The sequence below is a fragment of the Pseudophryne corroboree genome, chromosome 6 (assembly GCF_028390025.1).
Source record: "Pseudophryne corroboree isolate aPseCor3 chromosome 6, aPseCor3.hap2, whole genome shotgun sequence".
Lineage (NCBI taxonomy): Eukaryota > Metazoa > Chordata > Amphibia > Anura > Myobatrachidae > Pseudophryne > Pseudophryne corroboree.
Window position 1 is genome coordinate 104423951 of NC_086449.1, and position 13824 is coordinate 104437774.

Here is a 13824-nt window from a genome sequence, read left to right on the forward strand (position 1 = left end):
CAGTGGCAGCAGCTTCTACTACCAGGATCGGTATATGATACCGGCATATGGGATGCTGGCTGTCACTATATCGACAGCGGCATCCTGCCCGCCAGAATGCCGGCAGTGGGGCGAGCTCATTGAGGCCCCTTGCAGACTCGCTGTGCTCACCACGCTGCAGGCACAGTGGCTTGCTTCACTCACCACAGGTTCTATTTTCCTTCTATGGTTGTCGTGGACACCCACAGAGGGATAATCACCTACCTTGCCTGTATTCCGGCGGCAGGCTTGTACCCCTGTTAGGATAATGGCATCGGTATTGCGATAGTCAGGATCCCGAATGGGGGTATTGTAACTGCATACCCTTCTACCAAGTTTGCTGTGTTTATGGATCTGAGTCCTTAATCAGTGCACTGGACCAAACAGTATCTACCAGCAGAGGTGTATCTTGGGATCTGAACGCCCCTGGCAAAGTAAGGGACTGGCACCCCCCCTATTATAAAATATGGATGATGCGCGCCTTCGACCTATGCCAAAAATAAAGGGGTGTGGCCTCATGGGGACAGGGTATGGACACACAGTACCAATTCAAATTACAACGCACAGTAGTGCAACATTATTCATATGACACCGCATGGTAGTACCCCTTATTCACATTACAACACACAGTGGTGTCCGTTGTTCGCATTACACCACACAATAGTGCCATTAATCAGGAGACAAGAGGAGACTGGCAGAACAGGGGGAAATGGGAGAAAGATGGGGAGATGGTAGGAAGAAGGGGGTAAAAAGGAGGAAGACGAGGCTTGACTGGAAGAACTTGTGGAGATGGTAGGAAGATAGGGGACTTTGGAGGCTCCTCCACAACAACTGGTAATCCCCTTTCACACAGAAAATGAAAGTACCGAGTGAAGCAGTTTGACCCAGTAATTTGCCAAAAAACACGGGTCCTTTTTCTGGGTGAAAGGGTCAACCTGGGTTGAAATTCCCAGGACTTCGACCCAGAAATTTACCAGGGTTGGAAACACTGGAATTTCGACCCGGTTTGACCCTTTCACAGACGAAATACCTGTTTTGATTCGCAAATTACCGGTTCAACATTCTTGACCCGGTAATTTGCTTCTCTGTGTGAATGGGGGGTGGGGGGGGGGGGTTAAGGGTCAGGCAGAGCCCTGCAAAACATCCCGGCACTGGAATGCCAGGTAATTGCTGGGTTTTCTGTCAGAAAAGGGTATAAGTGTCACATTATAAGAAAGAACGCAAGGGGACGGGATGAACATAGGGGGAATAACAGGTAGAGACCAAAGGAAAACAGGGAAAACCAGGGAGATGGGAGAAAAGGTAATGAAAAATGATCAAAATTCATATATACATAAAATATCAGTGAGTGCCAAATAACAGCGGTCTGTGTAATATATGTGTGTGTGTGCCCATCCACCGCAGATATAGCCATGATGAGCGTGGCTACAGATAGATAGATAGATAGATGGGCTAATTCAGACCTGTTTGAACACTGCTGATTGGCATTCTCAATTGCTTGGATATCTTTTTATATCCCTTTCCTGTTTTATACAGTTCAATTACCTTTTCCCACAGATCCTTAGACAATTCTTTTGCTTTCCCCATGACTCAGAATCCAGACACGTCAGTGCAGCACTGGATGAAAGATGCAAGGGTCTTTCAGGAGTCCAGAAACTCACTGACCTTTTATACACACACACTGATTACAAGCAAACAGATCACAGGTGAGGATGGTTACCTTTAGTAGCAATTCAAATCTGTTTGTGTTAACTTGTGTGCATGTTATCAGGCCAAAATCTCCAGGGTATGTAAACTTTTGAACAGGGTCATTTGGGTAGTTTCTGTTGTCATTACGATTTAAAAAGAGTAAACACAGTTGTTTGACAATAAATGGCTTCACCCAACCACTAACCATGAGTAAAAGAAAAGTTTGTGAGTTATCATTCATATTCTCTGACAAATGGCCAGAAAATCACAAATTCTGCTAGGTTATGTAAACTTGAGCACTTGATGCGTCTTCATTAACATTAAAAAGAAACACTGCTAACAAAGTCTCTGGAGTGCCGCCTGTTCTTCTGGTGGTTATTGGATCCTGTATCCTGAGGAGGGCACCAGAGCAGATGATATGACAGCAAGGGGAGTGCCGGCTATGTTGCTGTTTATATATATATATATATATATATATATATATATATATATATATATATATATATATATATATATATATATATATATATATATATCTCCACTTCATTACCAGCAATGGCTTATCAAAGGAGGGGAACCAGCATCTCATTAGCCATTAGTATAAACGTCATCTTCTAGTGAGAGTGTGGTTACTACCTGGGCCGGCTCAGATATTGGTGGTCATTCCGAGTTGTTCGCTCGTTGCCAATTTTCGCTATGCTGCGATTTGTTGCTAAATGCACATGCGCATGGTATGCAGAGCGCATGCGCTAAGTTATTTTACACAAAACTTAGAGGATTTGCTGGTGTTCGTGCAGCGCTTTTCAGTCGCACTGCTGATCGGTGAATGATTGACAGGAAAGGGGCGTTTCTGGGTGATAACTGAGCGTTTTCCAGGAGTGTGCTAAAAACGCAGGCATGTCAGGGAAAAACGAGGGGGTGTCTAGAGAAACAGGGAAGTGGCTGGCCGAACGCAGGGCGTGTTTGTGACGTCAAACCAGGAACTATACGGACTGAGCTGATCGCAATCTAGGAGTAAGTCTGGAGCTACTCAGAAACTGCAAGAAAATATTTAGTAGCAGTTCTGCTAATCTTTCGTTCGCTATTCTGCTAAGCTAAGATACATTCCAAGAGGGCGGCGGCCTAGCGTGTGCAATGCTGCTAAAAGCAGCTAGCGAGCGAACAACTCGGAATGAGAGCCATTGTCAGCTTTGCTCCCCGCCGGTGATTGGATTCTACAATCTCCTGATAATCTCCGGCAACAATAACAGGCATAAAGAGTAGGAGCCGGAAGTGGAGAAGGGTGGGGAGGAGAGAGTTTCCTCCCACAGTGCTGCCCGCTGCAGACTGGTGTACTTTAATGAGTCACTGTGACTCATTACTGCAGCATCACCAGTAGCATCGCCCCTGACTCTCCCAGCCTGACCATAGTAACAGCATAATGCTGGATGGCTCCAATGGCAGCGGTAGCGGCGGCAGCTTGTTGATGCGGCTCAATTCACTGAACGGGGCACCAGCAGATTCACTACCCCTTGGCTGCGGTTGGCACCTCCAGATGGCGCCCCCCTATTGGCTGGTGCCCATGGCGAGTCCCATTCTGGTCAAGGGGTAGATACGCCCCTGGCTACCAGGATGAATAGACAGGAGCCTTACCATACAGTGGGAGAATGTGTGCTTAGAAAGTGCAGTACTGGCTCTATTATGTTTATATATGTATTTATTTATTTATTATGGTTTGTAAAACATTTTCCTGACCACTTATTAATATAATTTAAATATTTGATACAGCCTATACTATAGACCAGGGATGGGGAACCTTCGGCCCTCCAGCTGTTGTTGAACTACACATACCAGCATGCCTTGCTACAGTTTTGCTATGCAAAAACTGTTGCAGGGCATGCTGGGATGTGTAGTTTAACAACAGCTGGAGGGCCGAAGGTTCCCCATTCCTGCTATAGACCATCTATAGTATTAAATATTAATACTGTATTCCATACAGTATCCAGTGTATAAGAAGAGCAATGTTTGCATTAATGTCCAGGGACGTTATTAGATTCTTCTACCGCTCCCCCAGACTCCAGCACTTGCTCCAATGTTCCACAGAGTGGGAGATTGTGGACTGCATTTGGAAACTCCCCCTCTAGAAATCCTGCATTTGCTACTAAATGTGTGTGACCTTTCTCCTATCTGCTTATACAATATTGTACTCTGTTGTTAGTAGATATTATTTCCATGAGTTAAGTGCACACAGACAGACCCTTGTTGTGCCTCAGGCTTTTGTGTTGAATGCAAATTAATCAGACTTAGGGGTATTAGGACTTGCGATACCTCAATCAACCATTCAAATGTTTCTATTTAAACTCTTTATCAGACAAGACATCTACCACTAGTCCAACAACACAGCCTTCAACAATAGTGCAAGCAACGACACCGGAAATAGGCGAGTAATTCACAATGGCTCTTTATTACAAGAAGTATTGTCTGTACTGTAATGCAGTCTCATTTGCTATTACTTTGTTTCTACTGTTTATCTTGAGTTGTTTGTGTTAAATTGTTAGTTGACAGTTTCTTTGTCTATGCTTTGTGGGGAGCAGCTGGTACCAGGCACATTCAATGAAGGATTATCCCACCTGCAATATGATTTTTTTTGTTGCCTGTAATTAAGTACATTTTTTTTTCCGTTAAATGTGACATTAATCAATATAATTATCTTCATAACACAAGATCTTTTTATTTCCAATTAAAAGGGAGCAGAGTTTTAATAATTATTATACTGGTGCCCACAGCCCAGGAGCACCTAATGCTATTCAGGACGGTTAACACTAGGTAGGGGGGTTGCTTCTCACCTGATCACTCAGTTTAGATGGCCGGCCAGCTCTAGGAAGAGTCCTGGTGGTTCCGAACTTTTTCCATTTATGGATGATGGAGGCCACGGTGTTTGGGACCTTCAAAGCAGCAGATATTTTTCTATACCCTTCCACAGATTTGTGCCTCGAGACAATCCTGTGTCGGAGGTCTACAGACAATTCCTTTGACTTCTTGCTTGGTTTGTGCTCAGACATGCACTGTCAAGTGTGGGACCTTATATAGGCAGGTGTGTGCCTTTCCAAATAGTGTGCAATCAACTGAATTTATCCCAGGTGGACTCCAATTAAGCTATAGGAACATTTCAAGGATAATCTGTGAAAACAGGATGCACCTGAGCTCAATTTTGAGCTTCATGGCAAAGGCTGTGAATACTTATGTATATGTGATTTCTTAGTATTTTATTTTGAATAAATTTGCACAAAAAAAACAAAAACTTTTGTCATTATGGGGTAATGTGTGTAGACTTTTGAGGGGAAAAAAATATTTATTTCATTTTGGAATAAGGCTGTAACATAACAAAATGTGGAAAACGTGAAGCGCTATGAATACTTTCTGGATGCAATGTATGATTACTAGAACTGTCGCCACATCTTGCAGTTTAAGGGATAGAGTAGAGCTGCTGGACATGCCTAGTGGTAGCAGCTAATTCTACCAAGATTGCTGTGTATGTGGATCTGAGTCCTCAATCAGTGCACTGGACCAGAGAGTAGCTAACAGGAAGAAGAGACAGGAGCCTTACCATGAGGTGGGAGAATGTGTGCTTAGAAAGTGCAGTACTGACTATGTTTGTGTATTTATTTATTTATTATGGATTGTTTAACCTTTTCCTGACCACTTATTAATATAATTTAAATGTTTGATACAGCCTATACTATAGACTATAGTATTAAATATTAACATTGTATTCCATACAGTATCTAGTGTATAAGAAGACCAATGTTTGAATTAATGTCCAGGGTCATTATTGGTTTTTCTACCACTCCCCTAGACTCCTGCACTTGCTCTAATGTTCCACAGACTGTGGACTGCATTTGGAAACCCCCCTCTAGAAATCCTGTGTATGCCACTGAATGTGTGTTACCTTTACCCAGTGCTGCAAGTATGGTGGTACGGGGCGGTACTGCGTGCCGGTAAGAAATTGCCAGCCGGTACGCAGTACCACTGGCCCGACCTCCATGCTTGCAGCCGCTGCGCAGCACATGCCTCTCCTGTGTCCATCCTGTGTCTCCAGTGGTGGCATGTCTCTGAAATGAAGTGCCAGTTCATGAGTCAATCAGAGCTCGCGGACTGTCAGCCAATTAGGAGCCGCAGCTGCCGGTCCTCGAGCTCTGATTGGCTCACGAGCCGGTGCCTCATTTGAGAGACATGCCACCGGAGACCCAGGAGAGCTGCCCGCTGCGGTGAACTGGGGGGGGGGGGCATATGTGTATCTGGCACTGTGGGGGCACATCTGGCACTGAGGGAATATGTGTATCTGTTGCTGTGGTGGCATATGTGTTTCTGGCACTACGAGGGCATATTTTTATCTGGCACTGTGGGGGTATATATGGCACTGGGGTCATATATGTATCTGGCACTGTGGGGGCATATATTATTTGGCACTGTACTACTGGGGGTATATGTGTATCTCGCACGCCACCATTGGGAGCATATTTGTATTTGGCACTATTGGGGGCATATGTGTATCTGGCACAGCGCTATTGGGGTCATATGTTTATCTGGCTCCCCATATGTGTATCACGCTCCTATTTTCATTAACTATACCCCATGTGGCATGTGGCCACACCCATTTTTTGGCACGGGCACCTTTGGCGCACGCACACAGTTCAATAAGATTTTTTTTTCTACTTGCTCCACTGCCTTTCCCCCATCAGCTTATAGTGTACTGTGTTTTCTTGTTAGTAGAAATTATTTCCACGAGTTAAGTGCACACAGACTGACCCTCGTTGTTCCCCAGGCTTCTTGTGTAGAATGCAAATGAATAAGACTTAGGGATACTTGAACTTGAGTTACCGTTCCTCAGTCACCCATTCAATTGTTTCTATTAACACTCTTTATCAGACAAGACATCCATCACTAGTCCAACATCACAGCCATCCACAATAGTGCAAGCAACGACACTGAAAATTGGTGAGTAATTCACAATGACCATTAATTCACCATTATTACAAGAAGTATTGTCTGTACTGTAATACAGTCTCATTTGCTATGACTTTGTTTCTACTGTTTATTATGAGTTTTTGGTGTTAAATTGTTAGTTTGATAGTTTCCTTTTCTATGCTTTGTGGGGAGCAGCTGGTACCAGACACATTCAATGTAGGAGAAACCCACCTGCAATATCCTTTTGTGCCGGGAATTACATATTTTTTTTTTTAAAGGGACATTTATTAATATAATTTTCATCCTAGCACAAGATGTTTTTTTTAATTTAAAAGGGAGTAGAGTTTTATTAATTATTACACTGGTGCCCACAGCCACTGGCATATTTATAAAGGGTGCAGTGTTTGCGGTGTACACGGATCCCCGGGTTCCAGGGGGGCCCACCCCGCACACCCTGCTCTCATTTGTTGTAATACTTACCCTCCGGGATCCCACGGCGAAGCAGCAGCACTTCAGAAATCACTGGGAAAAAGGTGTGGCGACATTTTCCCGGTGTTTCTCGCATGTGCAATAGGAAAATCACTGGGAAAATGGCTGCCGCACTATTTTCCTGGAGATCTGCGCATGCGCTCTAGACTCTGGAACAGCGCTGTCACTGGCTAAAGAGGAGGGAGCCCAGATGGAGCCTGCACATGGGCCTCCTCCTCTTTAGATGCACCCCTGTCCACAGCCCAGGAGCACCTAATGCTATTCAGAGCGGTTAACACTAGGTAAGGTGGTTGCATGCTTGCTAATGTGTGCATGATAATCATATCATTGTGGCTGGGACAAAACGATAGACATGGAAGCATGCTAGAGAGAACTTATTGCGGGAAAAGCAACACACAAGTTTAGAAATTATTTGTTAAACTAGTATGCCTAAGCTGCGTTCCTATGGGGTCCATCAATGAAGCCCTATATATTGTTTGCTGCAATCTTTGGCCTTACTGTGGACCTTAAAGTGGACCTGCCAGCATAATGCCAGTGTTGTTTTATATCAAATAAATTGGGAAGTAGAATGGGGTGACAAGGAGATAGTGGGTCACCATCAGTGCAGTGTCACCAGTGGGGGAGTCCCACAGATTGTGTGGACAAAGTGATTCTTTAGGAGCAACTTTACCCATAGGCCCCTAATCCTAGAGCCTACGGGGCCTAATTCAGACCTGATCACAACAGCAAATTTTGCTATCTAATGGACAAAACCATGGGGTCATTCTGTCCCGTTCGCACGCAACGGTTCTCCACTGCAATTCGAATGGGTCAGAACTGCACATGCACGTCACACGCAATGTGCATGTGTGTCTTTGCCTAGCGACAACCGTCACCGGGCAATGACCAGAAGAGCGAATAAAGATTGACAGCGGGGAGGCGTTCCGGGGCGGATACTCACCGTTTTCCGGGTATGGAGATCTGAACGCAGGCATGTCCAGGCATTTGGAGGGCGGTTGTCTGACGTCAATTCCGGGACCTTCATCGCTGGATCCATTGCACAGGGTAAGTAAGTCTTGTTTTGCAGGAAACTTTTTTAGCACAGCAAGGCTGCACAAGCATTTGCAGCCCTGCTATGCTATAATACACTCCCCCATAGGCGACGTTAAGTTGATCGCACAAGCAGCAAAAAGTTGCTACGTGCGATCAACTTGGAATGACCGCTATGTGCACTGCAGGTGTGGCAGATATAACATGTGCAGAGAGAGTTAGATTTGGGTGGGTTATTTTGTTTTTGTGCAGGGTAAATACTGGCTGCTTTATTTTAACACTGCAATTTAGATTTCAGTTTGAACACACCCCACCCAAATCTAACTCTCTCTGCACATGTTATATCTCCCCCCTGCAGTGCACATGGTTTTGCCTATTGCTGCTGCGATTAGATCTTAGGGCCTAATTCAGACCTGTTCGCAGCAGCAATTTCTTTAGCTAATGGGTAAAACCATGGGGGTAATTCCAAGTTGATCGCAGCAGGAAATTTTTTAGCAGTTGGGCAAAACCATGTGCACTGCAGGAGAGGCAGATATAAGATTTGCAGAGAGAGTTAGATTTGGGTGGGTTATTTTGATTATGTGCAGGGTAAATAATGGCTGCTTTATTTTTACACTGCAATTTAGATTTCAGATTGAACTCACCACACCCAAATCTCTCTCTCTCTGCACATGTTATATCTGCCTCCCCTGCAGTGCACATGGTTTTGCCCAATTGCTAAAAAACTTCCTGCTGCAATCAACTTGGAATTACCCCCTATGTGCACTGCAGGTGGGGCAGATATAACATGTGCAGAGAGAGTTAGGTTTGGGTGGGGTGTGTTCAAATTGAGATCTAAATTGCAATGTAAACATAAAGCAGCCAGCATTTACCCTGCAGAGAAACAATATAACCCATCCAAATCTAACTCTCTCTGCAAATGTTATATCTGTCACACCTGTAGTGCACATGGGTGGTCATTCCGAGTTGTTCACTCGTTGCCGTTTTCTCTGACGTCCTAGTGGATGCTGGGAACTCCGTAAGGACCATGGGGAATAGCGGCTCCGCAGGAGACTGGGCACAAAAAGAAAGCTTTAGGACTACCTGGTGTGCACTGGCTCCTCCCCCTATGACCCTCCTCCAAGCCTCAGTTAGATTTTTGTGCCCAACCGAGCAGGGTGCAATCTAGGAGGCTCTCCTGAGCTTCTTAGAAAAAAGTTAGTTTTAGGTTTTTTATTTTCAGTGAGACCTGCTGGCAACAGGCTCACTGCATCGAGGGACTAAGGGGAGAAGAAGCGAACCTGCCTGCTTGCAGCCAGCTTGGGCTTCTTAGGCTACTGGACACCATTAGCTCCAGAGGGATCGAACACAGGCCCAGCCTCGGAGTCCGGTCCCAGAGCCGCGCCGCCGGCCCCCTTACAGAGCCAGAAGCAAGAAGAGGTCCGGAAAATCGGCGGCAGAAGACATCAGTCTTCATCAAGGTAGCGCACAGCACTGCAGCTGTGCGCCATTGCTCCTCATGCACACCTCACACTGCGGTCACTGATGGGTGCAGGGCGCTGGGGGGGGGGCGCCCTGAGCAGCAATATTAACACCTTCACTGGCAAAAATACATCACATATAACCCCCAGGGCTATATGGATGTACATTAACCCCTGCCAGATTCTCATAAAAAGTGGGAGAAAAGTCCGCCGAAAAGGGGGCGGAGCTATTCTCCTCAGCACACTGGCGCCATTTTCCCTCACAGCTCCGCTGGAAGGACGTCTCCCTGACTCTCCCCTGCAGTCCTGCACTACAGAAAAGGGTAAAAAAGAGAGGGGGGGCACTAATTAGGCGCAGTATTACAGATAACAGCAGCTATAAGGGAAAACACTCTATATAGTGATATCCCTGTGTATATATAGCGTTCTGGTGTGTGCTGGCATACTCTCCCTCTGTCTCCCCAAAGGGCTAGTGGGGTCCTGTCCTCTTTCAGAGCATTCCCGGTGTGTGTGCTGTGTGTCGGTACGGCTGTGTCGACATGTATGAAGAGGAAAATGATGTGGAGGCGGAGCAATTGCCTGTAGTGGAGATGTCACCCCTAGGGGGTCGACACCTGAGTGGATGGGCTTATGGAAGGAATTACGTGAAAGTGTCAACTCTTTACATAAGAAGTTTGATGACATGGGACAGCCGGCCTCTCAGCTTGTGCCTGTCCAGGCGTCTCAAAGGCCATCAGGGGCTCTAAAACGCCCGCTACCTCAGATGGCAGATACAGACGTCGACACAGATACTGACTCCAGTGTCGACAATGAGGAGACAAATGTAACTTCCAGTAGGGCCACACGTTACATGATTGAGGCAATGAAAAATGTTTTACACATTTCTGATAATACCACAGGTACCACTAAAAAGGGTATTATGTTTGGTGAGAAAAAACTACCTGTAGTTTTTCCTGCATCTGAGGAATTAAATGAAGTGTGTGATGAAGCGTGGGTTTCTCCCGATAAAAAACAAATAATTCCTAGGAAGTTATTGGCGATGTACCCTTTCCTGCCAGAGGATAGGGCACGTTGGGAAACACCCCCTAGGGTGGATAAAGCGCTCACACGCTTGTCCAAACAGGTGGCACTACCGTCTCCGGATACGGCCGCCCTTAAGGATCCTGCTGATAGAAAGCAGGAGACTATCCTGAAGTGTATATACACACACACTGGTGTTATACTGCGACCAGCAATCGCCTCAGCCTGGATGTGCAGTGCTGGGGTGGCTTGGTCAGACTCCCTGACAGACAATATTGATACCCTGGATAGGGACAGTATATTACTGACTCTAGAGCATTTAAAAGATGCATTTTTATACATGCGTGATGCACAGAGGGATATTTGCCGACTGGCATCACGAGTAAGTGCTATGTCCATTTCCGCCAGAAGGGGGTTATGGACTCGGCAGTGGTCAGGTGATGCCGATTCTAAAAGGCATATGGAAGTATTGCCTTATAAAGGAGAGGAGTTATTTGGGGTAGGTCTGTCGGACCTGGTTTCCACGACAACGGCTGGGAAATCCACGTTTTTACCCCAGGTCGCCTCTCAGCAAAAGAAGACATCGTATTATCATGCGCAGTCCTTTCGGCCCCATAAGGGCAAGCGGGCAAAAGGCTCCTCTTGTCTGCCCCGTGGCAGAGGGAGAGGAAAAAGGCTGCAGCAAACAGCCAGTTCCCAGGAACAGAAGTCCTCCCCCGCTTCCGCTAAGTCCGCAGCATGACGCTGGGGCTCTACAGGCGGACTCAGGGACGGTGGGGGCCCGTCTCAAGAATTTCAGCGCACAGTGGGCTCGCTCACAAGTAGATCCCTGGATCCTTCAGGTAGTATCTCAGGGGTACAAATTGGAGTTCGAGACGTCTCCCCCTCGCCGTTTCCTAAAGTCTGCCTTACCGACGACTCCTTCCGACAGGGAGGCGGTCTTAGAAGCTATTCACAAGCTGTATTCCCAGCAGGTGATAATCAAGGTACCCCTCCTGCAACAAGGAAAGGGGTATTATTCCACAATGTTTGTGGTACCGAAGCCGGACGGCTCGGTGAGACCCATTTTAAATCTAAAGTCATTGAACACTTACATAAAGAGGTTCAAATTCAAGATGGAGTCACTCAGAGCGGTTATCTCGAGCCTGGAGGAAGGGGATTACATGGTGTCTCTGGACATCAAGGATGCGTACCTGCATGTCCCGATTTACCCTTCTCACCAAGGGTACCTCAGGTTTGTGGTACAGAACTGCCACTATCCGTTCCAAACGCTGCCGTTTGGATTGTCCACGGCACCGCGGGTCTTTACCAAGGTAATGGCCGAAATGATGATACTCCTTCGAAGGAAGGGAGTTTTAATTATCCCGTACTTGGACGATCTCCTAATAAGGGCGCGATCCAGGGAACAGTTGGTAGTCGGGGTAGCACTATCTCAAGAAGTGTTACGACAGCACGGTTGGATTCTCAATATTCCAAAATCGCAGCTGATCCCGACGACACGTCTTCTGTTCCTAGGGATGATTCTGGACACAGTCCAGAAAAAGGTATTTCTCCCGGAGGAGAAAGCCAGGGAGTTATCCGATCTAGTCAGAAACCTCCTAAAACCAGGTCAAGTATCAGTGCATCAATGCACAAGGGTCCTGGGAAAAATGGTGGCTTCTTACGAAGCAATTCCATTCGGCAGATTCCACGCAAGAACTTTCCAGTGGGACCTGCTGGACAAATGGTCCGGATCGCATCTTCAGATGCATCAGAGGATAACCCTGTCACCAAGGACAAGGGTGTCTCTCCTGTGGTGGTTGCAGAGTGCTCATCTTTTAGAGGGCCGCATATTCGGCATTCAGGACTGGGTCCTGGTGACCACGGATGCCAGCCTTCGAGGCTGGGGAGCAGTCACACAGGGAAGAAATTTCCAGGGAGTGTGGTCAAACCTGGAGACCTCACTTCACATAAATATCCTGGAGCTAAGGGCCATTTACAATGCCCTAAGCCAAGCGAGACCTCTGCTTCAGGACCAACCGGTGTTGATCCAGTCGGACAACATCACGGCGGTCGCCCACGTAAACAGGCAGGGCGGCACAAGAAGCAGGAGGGCAATGGCAGAAGCTGCAAGGATTCTCCGATGGGCGGAAAATCATGTGATAGCACTGTCAGCAGTGTTTATTCCGGGTGTGGACAACTGGGAAGCAGACTTCCTCAGCAGACACGACCTCCACCCGGGGGAGTGGGGACTCCACCCGGAGGTTTTCCACATGATTGTAAGCCGTTGGGAAAAACCAAAGGTGGACATGATGGCGTCCCGCCTCAACAAAAAACTAAAAAGTTATTGCGCCAGGTCAAGGGACCCTCAGGCGATAGCTGTGGACGCCCTGGTAACGCCGTGGGTGTACCAGTCGGTTTATGTGTTCCCTCCTCTGCCGCTCATACCCAAGGTACTGAGAATTATAAGACGGAGAGGAGTAAGAACTATACTCGTGGCTCCGGATTGGCCAAGAAGGACTTGGTACCCGGAACTTCAAGAGATGCTTACAGAGGACCCGTGGCCTCTACCTCTAAGAAGGGACCTGCTCCAGCAGGGACCCTGTCTGTTTCAAGACTTACCGCGGCTGCGTTTGACGGCATGGCGGTTGAACGCCGGATCTTGAAGGAAAAAGGCATTCCAGATGAAGTCATCCCTACTTTGATTAAAGCCAGAAAGGATGTAACCGCAAAGCATTATCATCGCATTTGGCGGAAATATGTTGCGTGGTGCGAGGCCAGGAAGGCCCAACAGAGGAATTTCAACTGGGTCGATTCCTGCATTTCCTGCAAACAGGAGTGTCTATGGGCCTCAAATTGGGATCCATTAAGGTTCAGATTTCGGCCCTGTCGATTTTCTTCCAGAAAGAACTGGCTTCAGTTCCTGAAGTTCAGACATTTGTCAAAGGGGTGCTGCATATACAGCCTCCTTTTGTGCCTCCAGTGGCACCTTGGGATCTCAATGTAGTTTTGGGGTTCCTAAAATCACATTGGTTTGAACCATTTAAATCTGTGGATTTGAAATATCTCACGTGGAAAGTGGTCATGCTGTTGGCCCTGGCTTCGGCCAGGCGAGTGTCGGAATTGGCGGCTTTATCCTGTAAAAGCCCTTATCTGATTTTCCATTCGGACAGGGCGGAATTGAGGACTCGTC

At 46.8% G+C, this 13824-nt stretch overlaps 1 protein-coding gene across 1 annotated transcript in view; it reads left to right on the forward strand.

Annotated features, from left to right (window-relative positions):
• Positions 1–13824, forward strand: part of LOC134934383 (adhesion G protein-coupled receptor E3-like) — a 535434-nt gene that overhangs the window by 352432 nt on the left and 169178 nt on the right. Inside the window, exon 7 of the mRNA XM_063929832.1 lies at positions 4058–4126. Within this exon, the coding sequence (XP_063785902.1) occupies positions 4058–4126 (69 nt within the window). The remainder of the gene's footprint in view (positions 1–4057; positions 4127–13824) is intronic.